Source organism: Protopterus annectens, chromosome 5.part0 (genome assembly GCF_019279795.1).
Source record: "Protopterus annectens isolate FY-2018-M chromosome 5.part0, PAN1.0, whole genome shotgun sequence".
In the NCBI taxonomy this organism is placed as follows: Eukaryota; Metazoa; Chordata; order Ceratodontiformes; family Protopteridae; genus Protopterus; species Protopterus annectens.
Window position 1 is genome coordinate 8,790,104 of NC_056735.1, and position 24,630 is coordinate 8,814,733.

A 24,630-nucleotide genomic window follows, 5' to 3' on the forward strand; every position below is an offset into this window, starting at 1 on the left:
GCAGTCTGGCATATGGAATTAGCAGAATGTAGGGTGCCATGAAGCCCAAAGCCTGCAGAATTGTTCTTGCAGATAACTGGGTCTTTGTTGCCAACATTTTGAAGTAAGAAGTCAGTTGTCTTTGTTTGTCTGGCGTGAGATAAGCCATCTGGGCAGCTGTATTTAAGCTTGCACCCAGGAATATTATCTCTTGAGAGGGTACTAGGTTTGATTTCTTTTCATTTACTGTGTACCCTAGGCAAATTAGTAATCTTTTTACAAATGCCAGATGCTGTAGTAGAATGTCTTTGTTCTCTACTTGGATAAGGCAGTCGTCCATGTAAGGATATATTTGAATTCCTCTTTGTCTACAAAATGCAATTACTGGTGCCAGGCATTTGGTGAAGACCCTGGGCGCAGTAGATAAGCCAAAGGGCAGTGCAGAGAATTGGTAATGCATTGAGCCAGCTATGAATCTGAGGTATCTTCTGCAAGATTGTCTGACTGGGACATGCAGGTATGCCTCTTTTAGGTCCAAAGTAACGAGCCAAGCCTTCTTGCACAGCATGGGCAGTAGCTGCTGCAGAGTCAACATTTTGAATTTTGGAACGTCCAGAAATGTGTTTAGAAAAGACAGGCCCAGTATTGGTCTCCAGGCTTTGTCCTTTCTGGGCACCAGAAAAAGTCTCAAGTAAAATCCTTGTCCCTGCTCTTGTTGTGGTACTTGCTGAATGGCCCTCATGTCCATGAGGGATGAAACTTGTTTTTGTGCCTCTGCCCATTGATTGTGTGGCAGGTCTGGCATACCTTTTGCCCTTGGCAGGGTGTGAAAGTGGAACCTGTAGCCCTGAGACACTATGTTCAAGACCCATTTGTCCTGGGTAATCGTGCCAATTTGGTGAAAAAAGTGCTAGTTCTCCCCCCAAGGGGGCTGCCAAAAGATAAGTGCTTGGTTCTGGCAGAGGAAAGTCATTGGGACTGTTTCCTGTATGGTTGTGATTTGTCTTCTCTGCTTTTGGAGGTAGAAGCACCCCATTGCTTAGGTCTGTATGAGCCTTGGGGCTGTGATCTGCCTCTGGGGCGTCTGTATCTGCCTCTTTGTGGCCTGTCTGACACTGGAAATACCAATTCTTTGTAGGCCAGTTCCTGCTAAATCTGGGTGGCTGTACCTGTAGGAAATCCTTAACTGTCTGCATGGATTTCGCTTTATCCTCCATTTTCTTCAACACCTCTTCTGCCTTAACACCAAACAAAGTATCATGCTGTAATGGAGCATCCAGTAATTTTGCTTTAACATGATCAGGCAGATTCTGTTCCTTTAACCAAGCATGCCTTCTAATGACAGAACACGTAACAGTGGCCCTGCAAGAGGCCTCCAGTGAATCAAAACCACATTGCAAAGTATGCTTTCCCACTTGTTCAGCTGCATGCAATAAATCCTGCATTTCCTTGTTATCAGAACATTCAGAATTTGTCAACATTTTCTGTTTAAGCAGTGACATTAAGTATTGCTGATATTTAAGAATATGAAACTGACAATTTAAAGCCCTTACAGCCAAGGTAGCAGAAGTGTAAACTTTTTTCCCCCATCTGTCCAGTGCCCTAGAGTCACTATCAGAGGGGACAGGGTTTTTTGCAGTGGAAGCCTTGACCCCTTTGGGACCCTGAGATATAGTTTCTGGGTCAGCAGCAGGGTTTTTATATAGAAATTTATGAGAGTCTGGAATCCTGTAGTATCTGTCTGGCTTAGCAGGTGCAGGGGGTAAAATACATCATCGACAATGTCTAGAACAGGTGGAATAGCAAGAGGTCTGTGTTGAGGTAGTCAAAGAAAATCTCTGCGCCTTTTCTTAGATTCTGAATAATCTTGGCTCTCCCAGTGAAAATGCTCCCTCATGGTATGCAGGGTTTCCCCAAAAGAATAATCCTCAGGAGGAGAGGCTGAAGGAATAGATTCTTCAGCATCAGAATACTCATAGGGAGGAAAAGAGTACCCCTGTTCAGAAGAGGAGTCAGAGGAAATTGAAACCTGATCAAAAGAGTCATATTCTGTCTCTTGCCTAGGCCTCTTATCAGGAGGGGGATGGGAACCCCTGATCAAAGTAATTAGGTCTTCGGCCATTTTAAGCATCTGTTTCTTAAGCATGGAAGTTTGTCCAGGAGAATGCTGTACTCGTTTCTTTGTCTTTAGAGCTGTTTTGGTCTTTGTTTTTGAAGCTGAGGTGGGCTTGACATATAATTGTGTAGGTCTGAAAACACCCTCAGAAGCCGATGCCTGCTCAGCGGCTCCGGACCCATCTGAGGGAATAGTTTCCGAGGGTCCAATACCTTGAGTATCCAGAGGCCTAGTCGGCTCCACGTGGGAGTTGGTAGCGGCCTGTGGCTCTGAGGTAGTGGGCGTCAGGGGCTGCGAAAGCACCTCACCGAGAACTGGCGAACCGGCGACTGGCCTAGCGGTGGCCTCGTTGTCGGTTTTGGACCTCGGATGCCTGTCCTTTTCCTTGCGCTTTTTATAAACTCCGGTCGTCGGTTGTTCTGACGGCATTATATAATTAAACCTTTGGTCAAAGTAATGAAAGGCAAAATCGTACCGATGCTAAATAGTGCGTTGGTTAAATCTAGCACAAAACCGACAGCTAGCAACGTCGTGATCAGGGCCTAGGCAAGGAATACAGTAATAATGAAAATCCTTATGAGGTATTTGCTTTCCACAAGAAATACAATTGTTAACTTTTTCTGACATCGGTCTGGAGCAAGAAAAAAGTTTCCCCAATGGGGTACTTAGCTTTAATGAAGACTTTGGATCTGAAATTCGATTTTGAAACTCACAGGAGTTGGCCGATCGGCACTTGCGAACTGCTTTTGCTTCAGGCACCGCGCAGCAAGAAAGACTAAAGAAAATGGCGTTGGCTGCATCTTTTATACCCCTGGCGCACTGATGTCAGGGAAGAGGCGACAGCAACCGACGCCGGACCAAGACTTTGGAATTCAGGCCGACTCTGGGTAGCCTGCCAGCAGGATAACCCAAGAGTAATGACTGCAACTGTGAAACACGATGAACATTATAAACGGCTACAAATATGCAGGCTCAGAGGTTCTTGGATTTTGTCAGTGCATATGCTGTGGAACAGCTGGTCAGATCACCCACATGGGGCTCAAATATGTTGGACATAGTATTCACTAACATGGGGGAGCACTGCCCCCCCATGTGATGTCCTTCTTGGTAAGATCAGACCATAAATCAGTATCTTTTGAAATAATTACAAGGCCAGATACCCCATCAAGCTCAAAAATGCTTAAGGATTTTTCCAAGACAAATTACCTCCTCCTAAGTGAAGGCATAAGAAATTTCAAAGCTCCGCTGAAACATAAATACATGGACTCCTAGGCAGAGGTGTATATAACGCCCTGCATTACCACTTAAGTAGCTGTATAGAATAGTCTGTACCAGACCAGATTAAAGCCAGTCCTCAGTTTAAAAAAAAAAAAAAAACAAGCCACCCTGGTGGACCCTTGGAATAAACAGGGCATACAACAAAAGAAAGACGCTAATGTCTAATAATAAGAGGGAACTGGCTCTGCAGATGAGGAAATCCCTCAATAGTCTAAACAAACAAATTAGAGACCTTGTCAAGTCCTCCAAAGGAAAAATAGCCTCCTCAGCTAAAGATAATCATTAGGCATTTTTTAACTATGCCCGAAATCTTAAGGGGAAAACCCAGCTACGTGCAGAGCTGGTTGTGAATGGCACCACCCATACTCAACTGGAGGGAACTGCCACCCTGCTAGCTGACAGATTTGGATCAAACTTTAGCCCCCTGCCCCACTGGTCATTCCCTAAAGTATACCTGCCACCATTCCTCAGCCTACTATCTCAAGATAGCATGTCATTTCTGCATTCTCTAAGGCTAAAAATATGGCATCAATGGGTCCAGACAACATCCCAGGTTGCCTTTTAAACAACTTAAACATGACCTAGCAGATCCACCTGGATCCCTGTTCAACCACAGCCTTCGGACAGGCTATGTTCCAACAGAAAGGAAGACAGAAACAGTCATTCCTCTGTACAAAAGGTGGACCACCAACTGACCCAGGAAATTATAACCCCATAAGCCTGACTAGGCTTGTATGCAAGGCCATGGAAAAAATCATTATGGACCTTATCAACAAGGACATAGGTAATCTCCAGACTCTAGACCCAACTCAGTTTGGAGTCGTTAAGGGTAGATCATGTCTGTTAAACCTGGTTGACCTCTTAGAGAAGGTCACTAAGGTCATGGAGGAGGAAAGTGCATACTGGCTACCTTGACCTAGCCAATGAACCTGACACAATCTCCCACTCAGGTATTATACAGAAAATGTTTCAACTGGGAATTATCCCCATGTCACCAGGTGGGTAGCCAAATGGCTCATCAACAGGATGCATACTGTTAAAGTGGGTTAATACACTTCTAGCAAGAGTCCAGTCACCACTGGTTTACCATAGGGTTTTGTGCTGGGCCCTTTACTGTTCAGAATGTATTTCTCAGAAGTCCAAGCAAATGTGGATGGTCTGTGACTGACCAAGTTCGCTGATGACTGCAAATTGGGATCAATCATGGAGTCCTTGAATGATACTGATATATTTCAGAAAGGATTAACACAGATAAATGATTTTTGCCAAAGCCATGGATTGAAGCTAAATGCATAATTACTTCCTTTGGAAAAGGTAACACCCTTGTTAATTCCAATATAGACAGCACCACCCTAAAAGTAGACCCAATGGTATGTGATCTGGGTACTCAGGTTGACAGACCTAGTGGTATGTGATCTGGGTGCTCAAGTTGATAGACCCAGTGGTATGTGATCTGGTTGCTCAGGCTGATAGACCTAGTGGTATGTGATCTGGGTGCTTAGGTTGATAGACCCAGTGGTATGTGATCTGGATGCTCAGGATGATAGACCTAGTGGTATGTGATCTGGGTGTCTCAGGCTGATAGACCTAGTAGTATGTGATCTGGGTGCTTAGGTTGCTAGACCTAGTGGTATGTGATCTGGCTGCTCAGGTTGATAGACCTAATTGTATGTGATCTCGGTGCTCAGGTTGACAGCAATCTGAACTTCGAGCACCACGTCTCTACAGTAGTGAGGAAGTCCTTCCACGTGGCAAGCATCGAGATCAAAGGAGGTTATAATTCCTCTGTACTCGGCCCTCATCAGGCCAATAATTGAGTACAATATACCCTTTTTCACGTACCTCATTAGACACCTGCAGCAGCAGATGAGACCCCAAAGGTTTCTCACCAAGAAAATACAGGGTACACAAAACAAGTCTTCTGCGGAAAGTATGAAAGCCCTATCAATGTATTTTGTCTCCTACAGACTACTAAGGGGTGATCTGTGTCTGGCATACAGAACAATCTCTGACTCTGTCTTGATGCACATGTTACACATTCATAAATCAAACTGCATGAGGCTCACTCACTTCAAGGATCTTAACCTAGCCACTGACATGAACAAATCTTGCTGGAGAAATAGATACGTCTCTCAGAGACTACCCCTTCTCTAGAACAAGCTTCCCATTCCTGTGAAGCAGAGGCCCTCCCTTGCCCTCTTCAAGTGCAACATAGATGGCGCCCACGTCCCTCATGGAGAGATGCAGTCAGTACTAATTACCATACCTTTGGCTCATACCTCTGTGAACTTCATTTACATAGCTTTTGACAACTGAGATTTCAGGATAAATATGACAGGTCTGCAAAGGCTCTTGGGTCATTATCCTAGTAACCTCCTATGAATAAAAAATAACTGGATCTAGATATTTCCAGGCAGGCTTATACAAGCCTGGACAGTCCAGTATCCAGCCTACAGGTGGCGGCATTTATAATTTAATCCAACCTCATGTTTTCTTCATATTCAGTAAAATAAAAGGTTAACCAATAAAAAATGAAAGCACATAAGGCAAGAGCAAAAGCAAATTCAATCGTAAACTATGGAAGAGGGCTTCCCCTAAATAAGGCAAACTTATCCTGAAAAAAACAAGCAGTCCTCTTATCTACATTGGATACAAAATAAATACAGTGAAACCAGAGAATGCATTTTTATTCAATGTATTGTTCTTATTCATGTACCTTTAAATGCACTATGCTGCCTGTTGAATAGCCACAGTGATCAAGCAGGTCACATTATATCACAGCTTGGTAACAGAACAGATAACATCACAGTTCTTTTTGTGAAAGATAAAAGTGCGTAACCATTAAAACTCTTTTTATTGCTCCTGCTACAGTTGCTTACTAAAGGGTGTGTTGATTGCTGATGTCAAAAACAGCTATCACGCAAAACGAAACTCAAAAAACTACTTAATAAAAAAGTAGCTACCTGCAAACTTCCTATTAACACAAGCAGGAAGCACAATGTTCAAGGGTTAAAACGTTTTGCTTTTGAGCTGTAATCCCAGGGTTCAGTCCTGACATATGTCCACTGTCCGTGTACAGCCATCATGTTTTCTCTGATTAAGCTAGTTTCTGCAAATCACAAAACCATGCTGGCTGACTGGACACTAAACCATCCATTTATATTGCATTTAACCTTGCACAGTTGAAAAGAATCCAAGATGGACAAGATCACTGACATGGTGAGTGGTTGATGTGACAAAGATCTGGCACAGCAGAAGAGCCCACAGTGACCCAGTGATTTTGTACCCATGCTATGATGCTAGTGCTTTTAATTTAACAGCGAAAGAAGAAAGCGCTACCATGGCATCTTTGTCAGCAGCATGTTCTAAGCCAGTTGCAGCCAAACCTCTGACTGTCCTAGACTTTTGCACCATGGCTCAAACTGAGGAGCTCAAGAAATGTACCCAGGAGTTTGGGGAAAAAAAGAAATGTGAGAGAATGATAAGTGGAGGGCCCTTGAAGTCAACACTGCCAAAAATATAATTTCTCCATACTCAGTCTAATACAGAATATGGATAACAATTTTCTGATGGGGGAAGAAAGAGGTAACAGAGAACATGTTTTGGGAGTGTAATAAATTGAAAGAGTTTAAAAAAATCCCTGCAGAGTACTCTGTCAGAAATATTGGGTGAGCAAATGGCTATAACTAAGGAAATTATTTTCTGAGCTGAGATATAGGATCTGACTTGCCTACGCACAATAAGGGCTTATTAGGTTTATTTCTGTTGGCTGCCAAAAAAGTGATTACTAGAAAATGGAAATGAAAGTGTAAAGCAACTGCATGTGAAGTAGTGACTGTTGTCACAGAGATAAAATACCTTGAAATGGGATCCTCAGAAAAAGGTAGGAGCAGATTACAAATAAATAATGGAAACTGTTGGAACAATGCATGCAGAATAATGATTTGAAGGAGGAATCAGGTTTAAGGGAAGGCAGGAAATGAGCAACTTACATAAAGTTCAATTGATGACAACTGTACAAATGTGAACTTGCTAACATAGTTTGTTTTCTTGTATATAAATGTAGGTCTGCTTATGTCTTAAGTGATAATACAATGCTGGTGTTAATTAATTTCTAAGAGCCAGTGAGTACTCCAAAGCCACTTAGGCAGCACATCAGCAAACGCAAACCTCAGTCACATGTTTACACTTTATCCACTACACACACGATAGCGTCCACTATGTCCGCCACTAGAAAGAGTCACTTGAGTTGCATGCCGGAGCCCCTAGGGCTACCAAAGCATGCTAGAACAAATGACAATGTTCTAGTCAGGTGATTCAATAGTCAGACACACACTCCGCTCATCACCTCAGCGAGGAGATTGATAACTGGCCGTCTCCTGGGCGCTAGAATCCACAATGTTATAAATGCCCTTAGATCTACACATGACCTGGTTATTGAGTAAATAGGAGTGAATGACCTTAGATAATCTACCCTTGGGAATAAGAATAGGGACATGGTTGAGCTCTCAGTGTACCTGCCTGAGGCCAGGAAGCAGCTAGTCTTGAGCAGTGTCCTGCAATCACTATGAATGATGTCAAAAAGAACCGATTTCAACAACTGTCTCAGCAAATGATGTCATTCAAGGGAGTTCCAATATGTGCCAACTTCAGGAGGTGGATGAGACTCTAGCATACTTCGCTATGGATCACCTCTATCTTCAGGGTTTTCACATACTAAGACATCTTTTTCCCCCACAGTGTCTTTTGAAGGCAGAGTTAGTCTTCTAAACTGTCCAACTTAACAGACTTCAATTAAGCCTTCATCACATTTTGCAACTGCTCAGTGCTAAAAGTCTAAACAAGAAAATGACCTACCTTGAGGCTTTTCCGACTCCCGAGCACGTAACACATCTGTACAGTTGCAGATAATTCATGCTAATGCAGTGGTAACACTCGTTCTTTACCTGGGTTTAGCACCAGTTACTCATTCAGAATTCCAGGTGAGGGAAGGAGTGTATCCATATTCCAAACTCAGTACCAGTACCTCACAACAAATTCAGCATAACAATGACTTGGAACTCTTGGATATCTTACTGCCAATTAACAAGTCCAATTAGCACATCATTGTTAACTACAGGACCTCTTCTATGTCTTCCACCATATAGGACACCTATCTAAATTAGAGTACTTACCTACTGAGCCCAACACAATCACCCTGGGAATTTCAGCTACCCATCCCATTAACTGGCAAACATATGTTTTCTTAACATAACTAATGACAATTCTCTTGGTGACATAGTGCACTTTCCCAATATGAGTTAGAATTTCCTCAGCCTTTCTTTTACTAATATAGTACCAGTCTTCTGTTTCACACCAAAGGTCTCCTCCTCCATGACCACATCAGACCAGAATGTAGTCATATTTTCTGTATCAACCCAGCCAAAGATGGTATGCAACTCTACTGTATTCATGTTTTTTCTAAGGCCAACCAACTAGCACTTTCAGACAACCAAAGAAAATTTAAAAGGCCCTTTCCCCTAGGAAATAGCTACTTAGATCACAGATTTCTGCTACCACCTTAACTACTGCAGTGAAACATCTGTCTCCATCCATCACAAATATGAAAGCAAATTTAAGAACACATTCCTGTGGTGGAACCCTAGTATGAGCAAACTAAAAAAAAAAGAAAAACATCTGGCACTAAAGAATAAACTCAAATCTCCTCATTCTGTAAAAACCTTAAGAAAATCAGCAATGAACTAGGAATAAAACCAAAACTCACAAAGCCAAGTATGCACTAAATATTGCCATCACCTGCAAATATAACCATAAATCTTGTTTTTAACTATGCTGGGAATCTTAAGAGTAATAAACATTTAACTGGGTTATCTCCTGATGGCACCATCTACTTCCACGCTGAACACATCACCAGTGTACTCATTGATAAATTCAGTTCCAACTTTTAAACTTTGCTGTTACATGGTACACTAGAAATATTGTTAGATTTTCGTATTATCCCAGGGTTGAAGGTTTGGACAGGGAGATTCAGGAACTTACATGGAAAATTAGGAAATGCAACATAAGGAAAAAAACAGTACTTTATCAGATTACTTGCGGCATTTAGACCACACAAAACTGCTACTTCTTAAACAGCGTCCCCTATCTGAAGTTTGAGACTCTACACTGCAAGTCCTGAAACTCAAAAAAATTATGTGTGAACCTCTGAATGTAACAGCAAGGTGGGAAGTACGCTGTTACACCTAAAACTGTTCAATTGCAGTGAAGCAAGGCCCTTCCCATGCAGCCCCACTCCCTGATACGGACAGCTGTACCTTAGAGAAGAGGGGAATACTCCAAGATAAAGCAAATGTTCTTCATATTGATCACTGCTGCATTAGCCTTAGCTGTACTGGTTATATCTTGCCAAGGATATAACAGCCAACCAGCTTCAGGGCACCTTCCATGTACCCAAATTCTCAAGCAGCTCTAGCTGAACTGACTAAAAGACAAGTCTGGGGACGAAGCCCTCTAGAGCTGTACTGACGCCGAAAAGTATGCTCCTCTGAGGCTTGCAAAGACTGACACTGTCTTTAGCTGGGCAGGTAAGTTCACTTTGGGAGAAAAACGTTCCATTTTCTTATTTTTTTACTACTGTTGTATTACTTTCCTCTTCAGGAAAGTTATTTTAAAGATAGAAGTGTTGTGCTTTAACAGACTGTCTCAAGAGTGTAAGTACTTTTAAATGGAGCACTCATTTCTGTCAGTTTAAAAGTAGTGTTAACTAACTGATAAAATACTTTCTGTGGAGAAATTGTGCTTATTTTTCCATTGTGGGGCTGTGCCACAGTGCTTGAAAGTGCTTTTTACGTTTTTTTTTTTCCCTAACAAAAAAAGTAACTTTTGTGGACTGGTAGTTTTACTGGCATTGTTGCTTATTTTCCCCAGGACAGAGGTACCATTTTCTGCTTGACCATGGAACAGATTGTCAGTTCCATGGTTGGTCCTTCTTCCAGCTTCAAAAGGAAAAGGTTAAGCAAACAGTCTCTGCATCCACAGCTGGCTAGTAATTTTCCTCAGCCACAGGTGGGTGACTAAGCTGTGGCCATTTGCTGTACCTCAGACCACTCATCTTTTACCCCGGATCCCCCTGGTGTAGTGCCTACAGCCACTATGGACCAGGGGTTAGCCATGTCCTCTTTGGCTGTTGGCGTTCCCTCAGTGGGCAAGAGAGGGCCACTCTTGACAGTCCTGGGAGAGGGAAAAGGAAAGGTTTCCCTGTTGTATCAGATTGCTGTGCCCATCCACGGGAAAGCAGAAGCTGTCATTAGTAACACAGTTGGCCCCATTTTGCCTGTCAAAAAGAAACAGAAAAACTAAGTACGTATCTTCTCCTCCTCAAATTTCTTTGGATAGGAGTAGCTTGCTGGGACTGGTTCAGGGTTTGATTCAGGCTATTGATCCTTCTTGTAGAGTAGTCTCTTGTAAAAGAAAAAGGGACGCCAACTTTCCTGAAGAGATTCAAGGTCCTACACTAAGGCACTGTATGAGCACATCCACTCATGCATGAATCGTGCCATCCCAAATAGAACCAAAATGCTCTCCTCCAAAAAAAAGGAAGCTAATCTGGTGGTACCCTGCAGAAACAAACTTTAAAATAAAAGGAAGAAACTGTTGCACAAAAGAGGAAAATCCCAGGATGCAAAAAAACTCCCTTACCAGCCTCAATAAGAAGCTGAGATCCCTCATAAAATCTTCCAAAGCTAGTTACGAAAATAAAATTACCAAAGATTCCAAAGGCAACCACAAGGCGTTCTATAACTATGTCAAGAATCTAAATGGCAATGCTCAGATCTGCTCTGAGCTACAACAGCATGGCATTAAATATACTGATCCCAAGGATATTGCCAATATCCTGGCAGATCAATTCAGTGCCAACTTCACCCCCCTCTCACCCCCTAAATGGCCCATCGCAATACCGGAAAATTTCCAAATTCCAGTAATAACGGCCACACAGGTAAAAAACGGACTCTCCAAAGCTACCGCCCCATCAGTCTGACGAGCCTGATCTGCAAGGCCAAGGAACGTATTATCATGGAACTTATAAACAGACATTGGCAACCTTCAAACATTGGACCCCGCCCAGTTTGGGTTCGTGAAAGACTGATCTTGTCTCCTGAACCTGACTGACTTCTTCAAATCAGTCTCCAGAACCGTGGATGAGGGTTAGGCGGTCCACAGAGCCTATCTGGACCTCGCCACGGCCTTTGACACCATCCCCCACTTTGGAATCATAGACAGACTTACTAAGCTGGGCATTAATCCCTACGTCACTCAATGGGTTGCCAACTGGCTTACTGACAGAACCCACACTGTAAAAGTAGCCAACTCCAAATCCAGTTCCAGACAATTGACAAGTGGAGTACCTCAGGGTTCAGTCCTGGGACTGCTCTTGTTTGGCATCTACTTTTCTGAAGTACAAGCCAACACTAAGGGACTCTGGCTAACAAAGTTCGCAGATGACTGCAAACTTGGAGCCATTACTGAATCCCCAAATGATGTAGATACTCTACAAAAGGGTCTTACAGAAACAGATGCTTGGTGCCAGAGCCATGGGCTCAAGCTCAATGCCAAGAAATGTATAGTTATCCCCTTTGGGAAAAAACATGTTAACATGAATTACCACATAGGTAGCAGTACACTAAACACCGAAAAGTGTGATAAGAGACTTGGGGACACAGGTGGACAGTGGTCTCACCTTCATTAACCACATCACCACAACAGTCAGGAAATCCTTCTATGTGGCACACCTCATCACTAAGGGCTTTTCATCCAAAAAAAAGGAGGTCATTGTCCCACTGTACTCATCCCTCATTAGACCCATTATAGAATACAACACCCCGTTTGGTATGTACCTCTCAAGACATCTGCAACAACTAGAAAGGCTGCAGAAATACCTCTCTAAAAGAATCGCAGGCCTAAAGCAGATGCCCTACGCTGACCGCCTTAAAAAAACTCCAGCTATACTCTGTCGCATATCGTCTACTCAGAGGCAATCTCTACTTAACATACAAGGCCATGTCAAACCCAGAGCTGTTGGACATGCTACACTTAAAGAAATCCCAATCCCTCAGAGCCACATGCTCCAGGGATCTAAACCTTGTCATCACAATAAACAAAACATGTTGGAGGGATAAGTTCCTGACCCAGAGACTCACCAGACTCTGGAATAGACTGCCCATACATGTCTAGCAGAGCGCCTCTTTGGCTCTCTTCAAAAGGAACCTTGATGATTGGATAGGAGAAAGGAAATTCACCCCGGGGATCATGTCAGTCGCCCTTGCTAGATAGGGGTCCAGGGAAGTAAATAGTATGGGAAGAAATAGCCAAGGAATTGCTATGGCTAGGCTTGTATAGGCCCTAGGGCCGATAGCCTAGTACTAACCTATGAATGTGAACAGGAAGCTACAGGGATGGATTCAGGGTTTTGTCCTCAGATTTCTGATTCAGAGGAAAGCTTACTTTCTGATTCTCCCTGTGGGGGGGGGGGGTTCTCTTTTTCTGATACTACTGCCAGAATATCCCAGTGTTTCAAGTGGGAGAACACTGAGGTTTCTCAGTCCCATAGAAAATACCATGAGTTGTTATAGAAGGATTTTCCAGAACTTGCATCCATTCCTCCTGCCCTGTCTGTTTTAGAGGATTAGCCAGTTGTCCCTAGAAAGGCAGATAAGATGTATAAAGTTTCTCAGTCTTTTAAATTTGTATACACTGTTCCCAAACCTGAACCAGCAGCTATAGCCTTAGTTGACTCTTCTGCTGCTAAGTTGTTCTTCTTTCGGCTTCTCCCAGTTAGGGGTCGCCACAGCGGAACTCCGGTCCGCTAATGACTGGCAGTAGATTTTTACGGTGCCGAGGTGCCAGCTCGACGCCCACCCTTCAATGACGGTATGCCCATTCTACGCATGTCTTTCGAACGCCACTCGACCGTGGGGAGGACATGCAGACTCCACACAGAAGGTGCTCCAGCCGAGAATCGAACGGGAGAACCTCTTGCTGTGAGGTGACAACACTACCGCTGCACCACCATGGCTTTCTTCTGCTGCTAAGTACTTAGTTAATTACAATCTTACTTTCTAATAAGGATGGGAAAATAATTATTGATAGGTATGATGGAAAAGTGTATACTTCTGCAACAATGAATTGCATAATTTTAAATTGTCAGGCTCATAAGTTAAAGTTTATTCTGACATATTGTGAAAGCATGAACAATGTTTTATCTACAGTTTCTTCTTGTGAAGAAAAATATGCTTTGAGTAACTAAGTTTCATCTACTGAATAAGTCACTACTCATCGCCTGCGGTATGTGTATGACTCTGTTGATACTTCTTCCAGGGCTATGACCACCAATATGATTTTAAGGTGGTTATGATGTTACAAGTGAGATTTTAAATTCTCCCTTGGATACAGATTTAGTGTTTGGCCCCTCTGCTGCAGAGGTGATAAAAAGTGTGACAAAAGGGGTAAGTTGATCCAGGGAATCTCTAAGATTTTCAGCCCTCCTTTTCCAAATTGTCCAAGGGATCTTCCTTCTCTTCATCCAATTTTAGCAAATAGCAGAATAAGCAGTTTCAACGGAATTCAGGTAAACGAACATTTTAGAAGGAATGGCAAGGAGGTTCAAAAAGAAGTCTCAAACCACCCAAAACCAAGAGCTCCAAACCAAAAAGTCTGAATGACTTTTCAGGAGACCTTGTGACCTCTTTCCACCCTGGCCCTTTTTCTCTTCCAAAAAGTCTGAATCTCCATTTTTCTCTTTGGCAACAGATTGTTTCAGACAAATGGGTTGTGAAAATCATTTATCAGGGTTACAGATGGCAGTGGGAGGAAATTCCTCCTTTCCATGGGGTCATTCCTCATCCTGAAGATCAGACTCTTGTTTCCACCTGCTCTTCATCACAAGATGTCCCAAAGAGTGATAGAACCAGCTCTTCTTTCCCAAGTGGAGAAGGGGATTTATTTAAGGATATTCCTAGTCCCAAAGAAAGAATATGCTTGAAGATCAGGTTTAGATCTATCTTTACTAAACCTGTTTGTATTAGTCACCAAAATCAAAATGATGTCACTTCACAACCTGTTGAGTCCTCTTCCTCTTTCAAGTTTCCTGGTAATACTGGACTTAAAAGATGTTTATCATCATTCTTATTCATTCAGACTTCAAATGTTTAAGGTTTTGTGTGTCTGGATCACATTATCAGTTTTCTGCCTTACCAAGAGTGTTCACAAAGTGTCTAGCTCCAGTTATAGCTCAATGCAGGCTACAGGGTATTTACATTTTTCTGTATTTAGATGACTTACTTATCTATGCAGTCTTTTTCAAAATGTCAGGAATCTCCCTCTCGGGTGAGAGTTCTCTTATAAAAGCTGGGATTCCAAGAGAACATTTAAAAGTTTATCTCGGTTCCCTCATACAGGATTGTGTTCCTGGGATGTCAACTACACACCTCAGTTCAAGAAGCCTTTTCGCTACAGGAAAAAATATCTTTATTTAGATATATTTCTAAAGTTTTCCACTTTAGACTTTGGTCACTGTGTGGGAATACCTCAGGATTTCGGGTCTCGTGGCATCTATGATTCTCATACTACCCCTAGCAAGTCACCAAATGAGAAAGATACGATGGTAACTGAAATATTTTCGGTCCCAGCATCAACACGCTTTATCTTTTTAGATACCAGTACCGGGGTGTGTCAGAAGAGAAACCACTTGGTGGAGATAACAGATATCCTTAAATCAAGGTCTCTCCTTCTTCCTTCTTCCTCCTTCCAAAGCAGTCAGTCATCCCAGATGCTCAAAACTTTGCTTGGGGAGCAGTTTCAGCAGAGATAAAAGTGCATGGGATGTGGGATACCAAGGACAAATGCAAGCACGTAAATATCAATGAGATGTTTACCCTGATCAAGGCAGTTAGTTCTTTGCTCCATCTTTAGTCCCCGGGACCTCTTCAGGTGGTTACAGACAATACCACAGTGATGTGGTACATTAACAATGGTTGTACTCCTTTTGCAGACTAGCCATGTTAGCTTGGGAGATAGCTTCACAGCACAATCTCACTCTACAGGTGCCCTACATTCCATCAGAGCAAAACTGTGTGGCAGACAAGATGAGAAGGACCAGACCCTCACGAATGGAAACTAGATCTGGAGGTCTTCCAAGATTTGAGCCATCTGTGGGAGTCCCTCAGGTAGACCTCTTTGCCTCTTCTCTGAACAAACAACTAACAAAATTCTGTGCCAGGACCCTATCCAAGAAGTCCTCGAAGACAGATGTCTTTTCTTTTCTTTAGACAAGAATAATCCTGTACACCTTTCCACCCTTTCCACTAATATCCAGGGTTCTTCTTAAGATTTAGAAGGAATCCTCTAAGATCATTGTGGTGACTCCCTTCTAGCCCAGGCAACTGTGGTTTTTCCTTCTTTTGGAAATGGCCAGAGGCAATTACCACAAACTTCCTTACAGAATAGATCTGTTCACACAAGAAAAGAGCTGTCTGACATCAATCATCTTCAAATGATTAGAGGATGATAGGGTCTTAATTCCTTTTAGACACTTGTTTACTGAGGACATGTAGCAGGTACTAATGGAGGCAAGAAATCTTGTTACTAGAAAATCATATATTAGTAAACAGAAAAGGTTTTCTAGTTGGTGCCAACAACATAACCTGCACCCATTCAGGGCTAGTTGTTCTCTGGTTTTACAATATTTGTGTGAGTTACTATAATCCTATGGCTTTTCTTATTTCTCTATCAAGGTTCATTTATTGGCCATTTCAGTCTGCCCATGGATTCTCGTCTTTCAAGGCATTCTGATGTCAAAATATTTTTGAATGGGATTTTGCATAACATGCCTCCAACTAAACCAGTCACCCCTCCTTCGGATCTTAATTTTGTGTTGAAGAAACTAACACTTGCTCCATTTGAACCAACTAATCTGTTTGACTTGACGTTCTTAACATGGAAACAGTTTGACTGATTGTTCTGACCTCTGCAAGAAGTGTATCTGAGTTGCAAGGTCTTATGATGAGTTAACCCTAACTAATTTTCCACAAGGACAGGGTTTCTTTGAGCACTAATCCTTCTTTCATGCGTAAAGTGGTATCAGAATTAACTTTAAGCCAAACTATCCATTTCCCTGTTTTCTTTCCTGAACCTAAAATGGGGGAGAAAGGATACTCCATACCTTGGATGTCCACAGACAACTCAGGCAACTATCTTGGAAGAACTAAATCTTTCAGATCATCAGATCAATTGTTCATTTCTTGTGACGGTAAGAAGGAACAACCTGTGTCAAAATAGACTATTTCTAAATGGTTGTCTAAGACTATTATCTTTTGTTACACTCACCCTGACAAATTTATTCCAGACAAGGTCAAGGTCTATTCTACAAGGACCTTGGCTTCTTCTATGGCTTTTTGGAAAGGGATCGATTCTAGAAGTATTCTAGAATCTGCTACTTGGTTCTTTGTACATACTTTTACAAAGTACTATAAGGTGAACTCCTTCTCTAGGTCCAGATCATGCTTTGCTAGGTCTATTCTTCAGGGGCTCCTGGACCCTTCTCCTTCCACCTCCCAAATATTGTTAGTTCTGGTAATCCACCCATATAGCTAAGCCTACTGCAGCAGTAATCAATGTGAAGAATATAGTACAGTTGTATAAACTGAACTTAATGTAAAAGTAGATGTTTAAATGATCAGTAGCCACTTACTCCCTCCATCCCCTTTGTTTTTGGTGTATTTTTATGTCAGTGTGTGGACATTAAGTTTTTATTGCTTCTAGCATCGTCTTTTCAGGGCTTGGCCGTCCTCTCTCTCTGCTGGCAGGAAAGCTGTAAATGGCTTTGCACCCAAACATGTCTTTTAATCAGCTTAGCTAAAGCTGCTTGACATTTTAAGCACTTGAAAAGCACCCTTAAGCTTTGGAAGCTGGCTGACTATTATACCCTTGGGAAAATATAACCCATATAGCTAAGGCTAGTGCAGCAGTGATCATTCGAAAATCTACTTTTATGGTAAGTTCAACTTACACAACTGCACTTTTTTGGGTTTAGTATATATTTGCCTATAACCACAGAAATTCTTATGGTTGTGAGGATCACACATACGGTCCTTGAATGCGGACTGGGAACCTATTAAAGAGTTAATTCGGTATAAACACAAGCAGCAGTCCTATGTATTCCACAGCTACAGTGCTGGCAAGGAAACAGTCATATTCTACTACAAGAAATCAAGGTTGGGGGATATCCTTGAATATAAAGGCTACCAAGTAGATGGCTGGTCTAAGACTAACTTGAATATTATACTTAATGGGTCTTATTTTAGAGATTTACATGAAATTGCAAAGAAATTGGATAGAATGATTTTTTTTCCTTTTGGAAAATTCAGTTAAGGAGGTTTTGTTCTATAATAACACATGGGACAGTAGAGAAATTTATAAAAGTCCACTTAATAACCAAACATTAAATTCTTACAACCAGCAAGGGAAATTATTTGAAAAGGAGTGAATATTTTTAAAAAAGTAGTGATCTCGTTTTGATGCTTTGGTTTTATAAAAAGGTGGATGAATTGTGCTTCTACATTACATATACATTTTGTACAGTTTTAAATAAAAATGCTCAAAATCCTTCCTTGTTATGTGCCATGGGATCTTCTAATGTCCACCTAAGTTGCTTCTGACTCAGGCAAATGCGACATTCATTTAATGCCTCCTTCAAAAGACAGCCTGGAATGCCTTACTGCACTTACAAAGTGGGTACATTTTAATGACTTATGTGGCGGGTCTATATCATCAGATCGAATAATGAAAATCTCAACATACCTTTCATCAACACGGAAATGTTGAAACTGCACTTCATTGAACGGCCAAATCACCAATTTCTTTCCAAGGGAAAGAAATCGGTAGGCCAAGAATGAACACCACATAAAAATAAACACTTTTAAGTGGGGGGCTCTGCCCCTACACCCCCCCAATGTGGGGGGCTGTACCCCCCTAACTAAATATTCTAACTCTGAGATCGCACTACAGTCGGGGGAAAGGGCAGACATAACAGAACGGCCAACTGATTTCTTTCGACTTCGACATTTCCGTGTCGATGAAAGGTAAGTCGACATTTTTAGTATTCTATCTCATGATATAGACCCTATGTGGCTTGGTTATGCATATTAAGCCGTAATAAAATATCAGCACTGTTTTTTGTCTAGTGGTGTTCATTTATTTTATTGTAAGAGTATGTTTTATTAGTATTTTTATAGAATTACTGGGAGGATCATGTACTTTCTATGTATAATGTAACCTAGAGGCTGCTTCCTTTGGGAATTGGAATAATTGAAATATTCCCTTTTTTCCGAGTTGGTGTGATCTTGGAGTTGGTATGTATAAGTGGGCGTGGTTTACAGGTGCACTGGAACTTGTCCCACTGCAGAAAACACTTACAGTACATTTTTTCTGCTTATTTATGTTACTTGCCTTTGGTCCATGAATAAATGGGCCACAAAAAGTTCACGTAGGCCTTGAAAAATGAGCTGCAAAACAGTATTTCATGGAAAATCATACTAGCAGCATATTAAACCTACATCCAAATGCATGCCAACAAGTGCTGCATGTATCAGCCAATGCTGTGCTTACCTCTGAATAATAAATTCTTTGGCTGGATCAAACAAGTTGCCATGAACTATCCACTCATCCACTATCTGCAAATAAGGCCTTACTGTGTCAATCCAAAGAGAAAAAAGAAGGGAGACCTAGAAAGAATAACGGAAGTAGTCAATGTTAATTCTAATAATAAATGCAGCATATATCTAAAACTTCCTTAATTAATGAAAAATAAAGCTTAAACCTGACTGTGGTGTCAACAATTGGTTTTATTTCTAAACAAATGATTACTCCAGACTTATTCACATGTCCACTTACTCTCAGCTGGTAGAATCACAACGGCAATATAAAATGTACCATTTCCAAGCTCTGAGAGGGAAGATAAATGTATTTTATGACTGCGGTGTCTTGTGTGAAAGTATGTAGAAAACTGTGACAATGTCTCTTCACTTCAGAGGACAACATGTTTCATGCTTCTTAAGACAGAAGTAGTGAACTTCATGACACCCATGCAGATGGACAATACAGTTACAACTGTTGAATCCTACACAAATGCACTCTATAAGCACTTACATGAGTGCATGGATCGTGCTATCCCAAACAGAACCAAGACGCTATCCTCCAAAAAAAGGAAGCCAATCTGGTGGTCCCCTGCATTAAACGAACTGTACAACAGAAGGAAGAAACTGTTGCAAAGGAGAGTAAAATCCCATGAATGGAGGAGCTCCCTGGTCAGCCTCAGTAAGAAGCTGAGATCCCTTATAAGATCCTCCAAAGCTAGCTATGAAAACTAAATCGCCACTAAATCCAAGGACAACCACAAATCATTCAATAGCTATGTCAAGAATCTAGATGGCAACACCCAGATCTGATCTGAGTTACAGGACAAAGGTATGAAAATTACAGAACCAACTGATATTGCCAACATCCCGGCAGATAGGTTCAGTGCTAACTTTACCTCCCTCTCAACCCCTAAAGGGCCCATATCTATACAGGAAGAATGCAGAGTCCCTGTAATCACAACTATGCAAGTAAAAGCTGCACTCTCTAAAGCCAAAAACACAGCATCTATGGGACCGGACAACATCCCAGGCTGCGTTTTACACGAACTTCAGAACAAACTGGCTCCCCACTTAAGCCTCATGTTCAATAAAAGCCTCACATCAGGCTTTGTGCCCACTGAATGGCGCACAGCAACAGTTATCCCACTCCACAAAGGGGGAGCCACCACTGATCCTGGGAACTATCGCCCTATTAGCCTGACGAGCCTGGTCTGCAAGGCCATGGAACTGGAACTCATAAACAAAGACACTGGTAACCTCCAAACTCTGGATCCCACCCAGTTGTTCGGGTTTGTGAAATGCAGATCATGCCTCCTGAACCTGATCACCTGAACCAAAGCCGTGGATGAGGCTAAGGTGGTTCACACAGCCTATCTTGACCTCGCCAAGGCTTTCGACACCATCCCCCATTCTGGAATTATAGCTAAACTCACTAAACTAGGTACAAATCCCTATGTCACAAGATGGGTTGCCAACTGGCTCACTGACAGAACCCACACTGTAAAAGATGCAGACTCCAAATCTGACCTCAAAGCAGTGACAAGTGGAATACCACAGGGTTCCGTCCTGGGACCTCTCCTGTTTGGTATCTACTTCTCTGAAGTACAGGCTAACACAGAAAGCCTCTGGCTAACAAAGTTCACAGATTACTGCAAACTAGGAGCCATAGTCAAATCCCCAAATGATGTGGACATCCTACAGAAGGGCCTCAGAGACAAATGCCTGGTGTCACAGTCATGGCCTCAAGCTCAATGCCAAAAAGTGCAGTGTCATCCCCTTTGGTAAAAACTCTGTACCCATGAACTACCACATAGGCAGCAATCTACTTAACACCGAATGTGTGATAAGACACCTTGGGACCCAGGTGGACAGTAGTCTCTCCTTTGACAGTCACATCGTCACAGTAGTCAGGAAGCCCTTCTACGTGGCACACCTCATCATAAAAGGGTTCTAATCCAGGAAAAAGAGGTCATTGTTCCCCTCTACTCGACACTCATTAGACCCATTATAGAGTACAATGCCCCTTTTGAAATGTACCTCACAAGTCATCTGCAGCAGCTGGAAAGGCAACAGAAGTACCTCACAAAGAGGATTACTGGCCTCAAACAAATGCCCTACACTGACCGCCTCAAAAAACTCCAGCTTTACTCCATAGCATATCGCCTACTCCGAGGTGATCTCTGCCTAACATAAAAAGCTAGGTCAAACCCAGAGCTGTTGGACATGCTACACCTAAAGAAATCCCAATCTCTCTGAGCTACACACGCTCTAGGGATCTAAACCTTGTCACCACAATAAACAGGACATGCTGCAGGGATAGATTCCTGTCCCAGAGACTTCCTATACTCTGGAACAGGCTACCCATCTATGTCAAGCAAAGTCCTTCATTAGCACTCTTCAAGAAAAATCTTGATGAGTGGATGGGAAATAGGAAATACACCCCGGGGATCACTCCTGTGTCTCTGCTCGGCAGGGGCACAGGAAAGTAACCTTCTTGGGTGGCGTAAGCCATGGAATGTTGTTGGCTAGGCTTACGTAGGCCCTTGGGCCGACAGACTAGTACCTACCTATGAACATAATGAAATGTTGCAGAGAAAGAAAAAACATCAAAAACAAGGAAGAAAAGAAGTAAATTTGCTAACAACAGAAGGAAGGGACAAAAGAAGTAATTTTGCTGAGATAAACTGCAAATAAGCACCTCATTTCAGCAGTGACATGGAAAATAATTCAGAATCACACAGTAGGCAAAGATGATATCAAACTCAGGTATATATATATAAGGTTTTGTTGCATCCAGTTAAGCCATAGTCCCTACTGACTGAAGTCTCCACCCACACTGTTAAGCATTATACCGCCATTCAGCTATGACCCTGCCAACAAAAGTGGGAAATATGTTTTTGGACATGACAGCACACAACAACGTTTGCACAATGCCTTGGAGAAGCCAGCCACACTGACTAGACATACATAACTGGCATAAAGGCAGCTACATCAAAGCATGGCCAATGGTACAGAAAAGAAAAAAGAAAAAAAAAAGAGGTAAAAAAGTGAAATGTTGAGGCCTGCTTCAGGTGATTGTACAAATGCGTACAAAAATAAACAGACATTTGTTATCTAATCATGTGGTGTAGTTTTAATATACAGAAATGCTGTGTCGAGCTTTTTAATTTCTGACGTTTGTGAACTGAAGGACACATTTCTCTAAAAGCTCATAATATTGTTATATTTACCTGTACATCAGTGATTAAAGTTTTAAGCAGTAGATTTGGTGTTGCCATGCTTTTATTTTACCTATCTGATAACATACCATCAACGTCTGAGCCATATCTTTTTTTTAGTTTTATAGTAACCCATCTCTGCTTGTGAATGATGAAGATATGGACTTTAACTAGGTGTTCCCCAGAGTGTGGACTGATCCCGATGCAGTAAATTCAGTGCTAGCAGCTGTATCGATTAACATGAAGTTGAGAAATTATTTCTTGACTAGAGTGGGTTAACATAATGTTGGCCAAAACTGAAGCATCAATGCAAACTGTCCAAATGAACTGCAAAATTTCAGACATGCATTCAAGCAAACCGAGTTCACAGAGGTTTGCGAGTATGCTGACAATCAACCTTTGAGGCAGACAATATTAACTTACATAAGAAAGGGTATGAAATGAATGTAAACATAATTATTTCTTTTAGGAACTGCTTACTGATTTTAGAGAGGTAGAAGAAAAACAAATTAAGACAAAAGTTAAGTTTATTTATTTTAATCTGTTTTTATTCTATGGTTTTAGACAACAGCAACTCTCCTGTGACTCAGTTGGCCCATTTGGTTCCCAGGGGCAACAGCTGGTTATAACAGACCATCATCCAGGCAGCCATCATGGTTTTTCTACCTAACCCTTTGATGTGTACAAGCTTCCACTCATGGTGATTTCAGCTACTGTCCTATCTGTCACAAAGACTGTATGCCTGGCTCTTACACAAGGTTTCATACCCTGACCTACATCAGGCTGGATACCTTCTGGCATGCCATGGTGGAAGATACCATCTCCCTACCCCTAGTATGAGCATGCAGAGGCACTGAATGATTAATTTCCATCTCCCCTAGCTAGCTCCATCTGTACCCAGGGTTCTCTTCAATCGTGTCACCTGGGTTGTAGTCTGAGTTTCATACTTCTGAGTCATGGAATCACAGTTTAGAGCAGCAAGTTAGAAGATATTTATAGCATAAAGGTTTCAAGAGGTGTTATGAAATCTTTGATGACAGTGCAAGGGATAAAGATAACAAACTTAAACCTAATAAAAATTTAAAGTTTAAATGAGATACAAATGATTATATGGCTGTGACAATTTTTAAATAAAAATAGAATAGCATGCTAGGCAGAAAGAAAGAGTTTTTTTCATACAGTACTGCCTAAAACGGTGCTTCTAGTACTGATGACATTACTGAAGAGGAGAAGGCACAATCTGGTAAAGCATCCATTGTAATTTCTGATAATCCTTCTAACTCTCACTGAAGAGGAGGGCCCCTTTAATTACAAATACTTAACCATCTAGTTTGATAATACCCAAACCTTTTCAGAAATTGGAAGTAAGCAGTTGGCAACCTACACAAAAGCTCTCAAAGGAGGAAATGGACAAGCAGGATGATGAAATGATAATGAAGAACAGCCAGCAGGAGAAAGAAACATAAGTACGCAAGTACAAATTACAGGTACCATCCATTCATTCCCATCTGTTACAAGACTTTCACATTTTTAAGTGAATGATACTATCTAAACATGAACTTTGTGCCTGAATCTGAAGTGAACATTACTGACTTATATAGGCTTACATCAATTTTTTCATTTCATTAATTTACAACGTAAGCTCTCTCAAGGACTATGCATACAGATTTTATAGCTTATTTGGAATTCATGTCTTTTAAACATCCATCCAAGAGTAACTTTATGCTTGGAAACTTGAGACAATGAACTGAAAACAACCAATTAAAGAATAAAGTTTTATCATTTTTTTTACTCCATCTAAGCTGGAAACAGGATGTTGCTGACTGAATTGCTATTCAATACAGATACCAGAATCTGTCATGGAAATAAAGGTACAGCTACAGTGCTATTACCCAAGTGTTACTATATTCAACACTTAACATCCACTCTATCCAACATATTTTTTATACCATAAAGTAACTCTGAAAAGCATGTATGAGTGACTGAACTCATAAAATCCTTCTGAATGATTGTTTTGATCCTACGTATATGACATACTGAGTTGTACAGACAACTTAAGATGAAAACCACATGCTGCATGGTGTTCTTCAGCATTCTGAAAATTCACAAATATGATCACAACTCCGTTCCATCTTATAATTTCTGAAAGGTCATATGCTTAAGCATGTTGTAATATAGCAATAACCCACGCCTGGGTGTGGGTAATGCTGGATTTACCCACGGTTGGCGTGGTTTGGTCCCGAGGGCGAAGCCCGAGGGACCAAACAAAGACAACCGTGGGTAAATCCAGCATTACCCACACCCAGAAGTGGTTATTGTTATATTAATGCCATTATTTAAGAAAAGAAAT

The 24,630-nt window shown here is 41.6% G+C and overlaps 1 protein-coding gene across 1 annotated transcript in view; it reads right to left on the bottom strand.

Moving 5' to 3' along the window:
* Positions 1-24,630, bottom strand: part of TUBGCP5 (tubulin gamma complex associated protein 5) — a 1,009,385-nt gene that overhangs the window by 590,039 nt on the left and 394,716 nt on the right. The window contains exon 12 of the mRNA XM_044072063.1: positions 19,034-19,149. Coding sequence (XP_043927998.1) covers positions 19,034-19,149 — 116 coding nt within the window. The remainder of the gene's footprint in view (positions 1-19,033; positions 19,150-24,630) is intronic.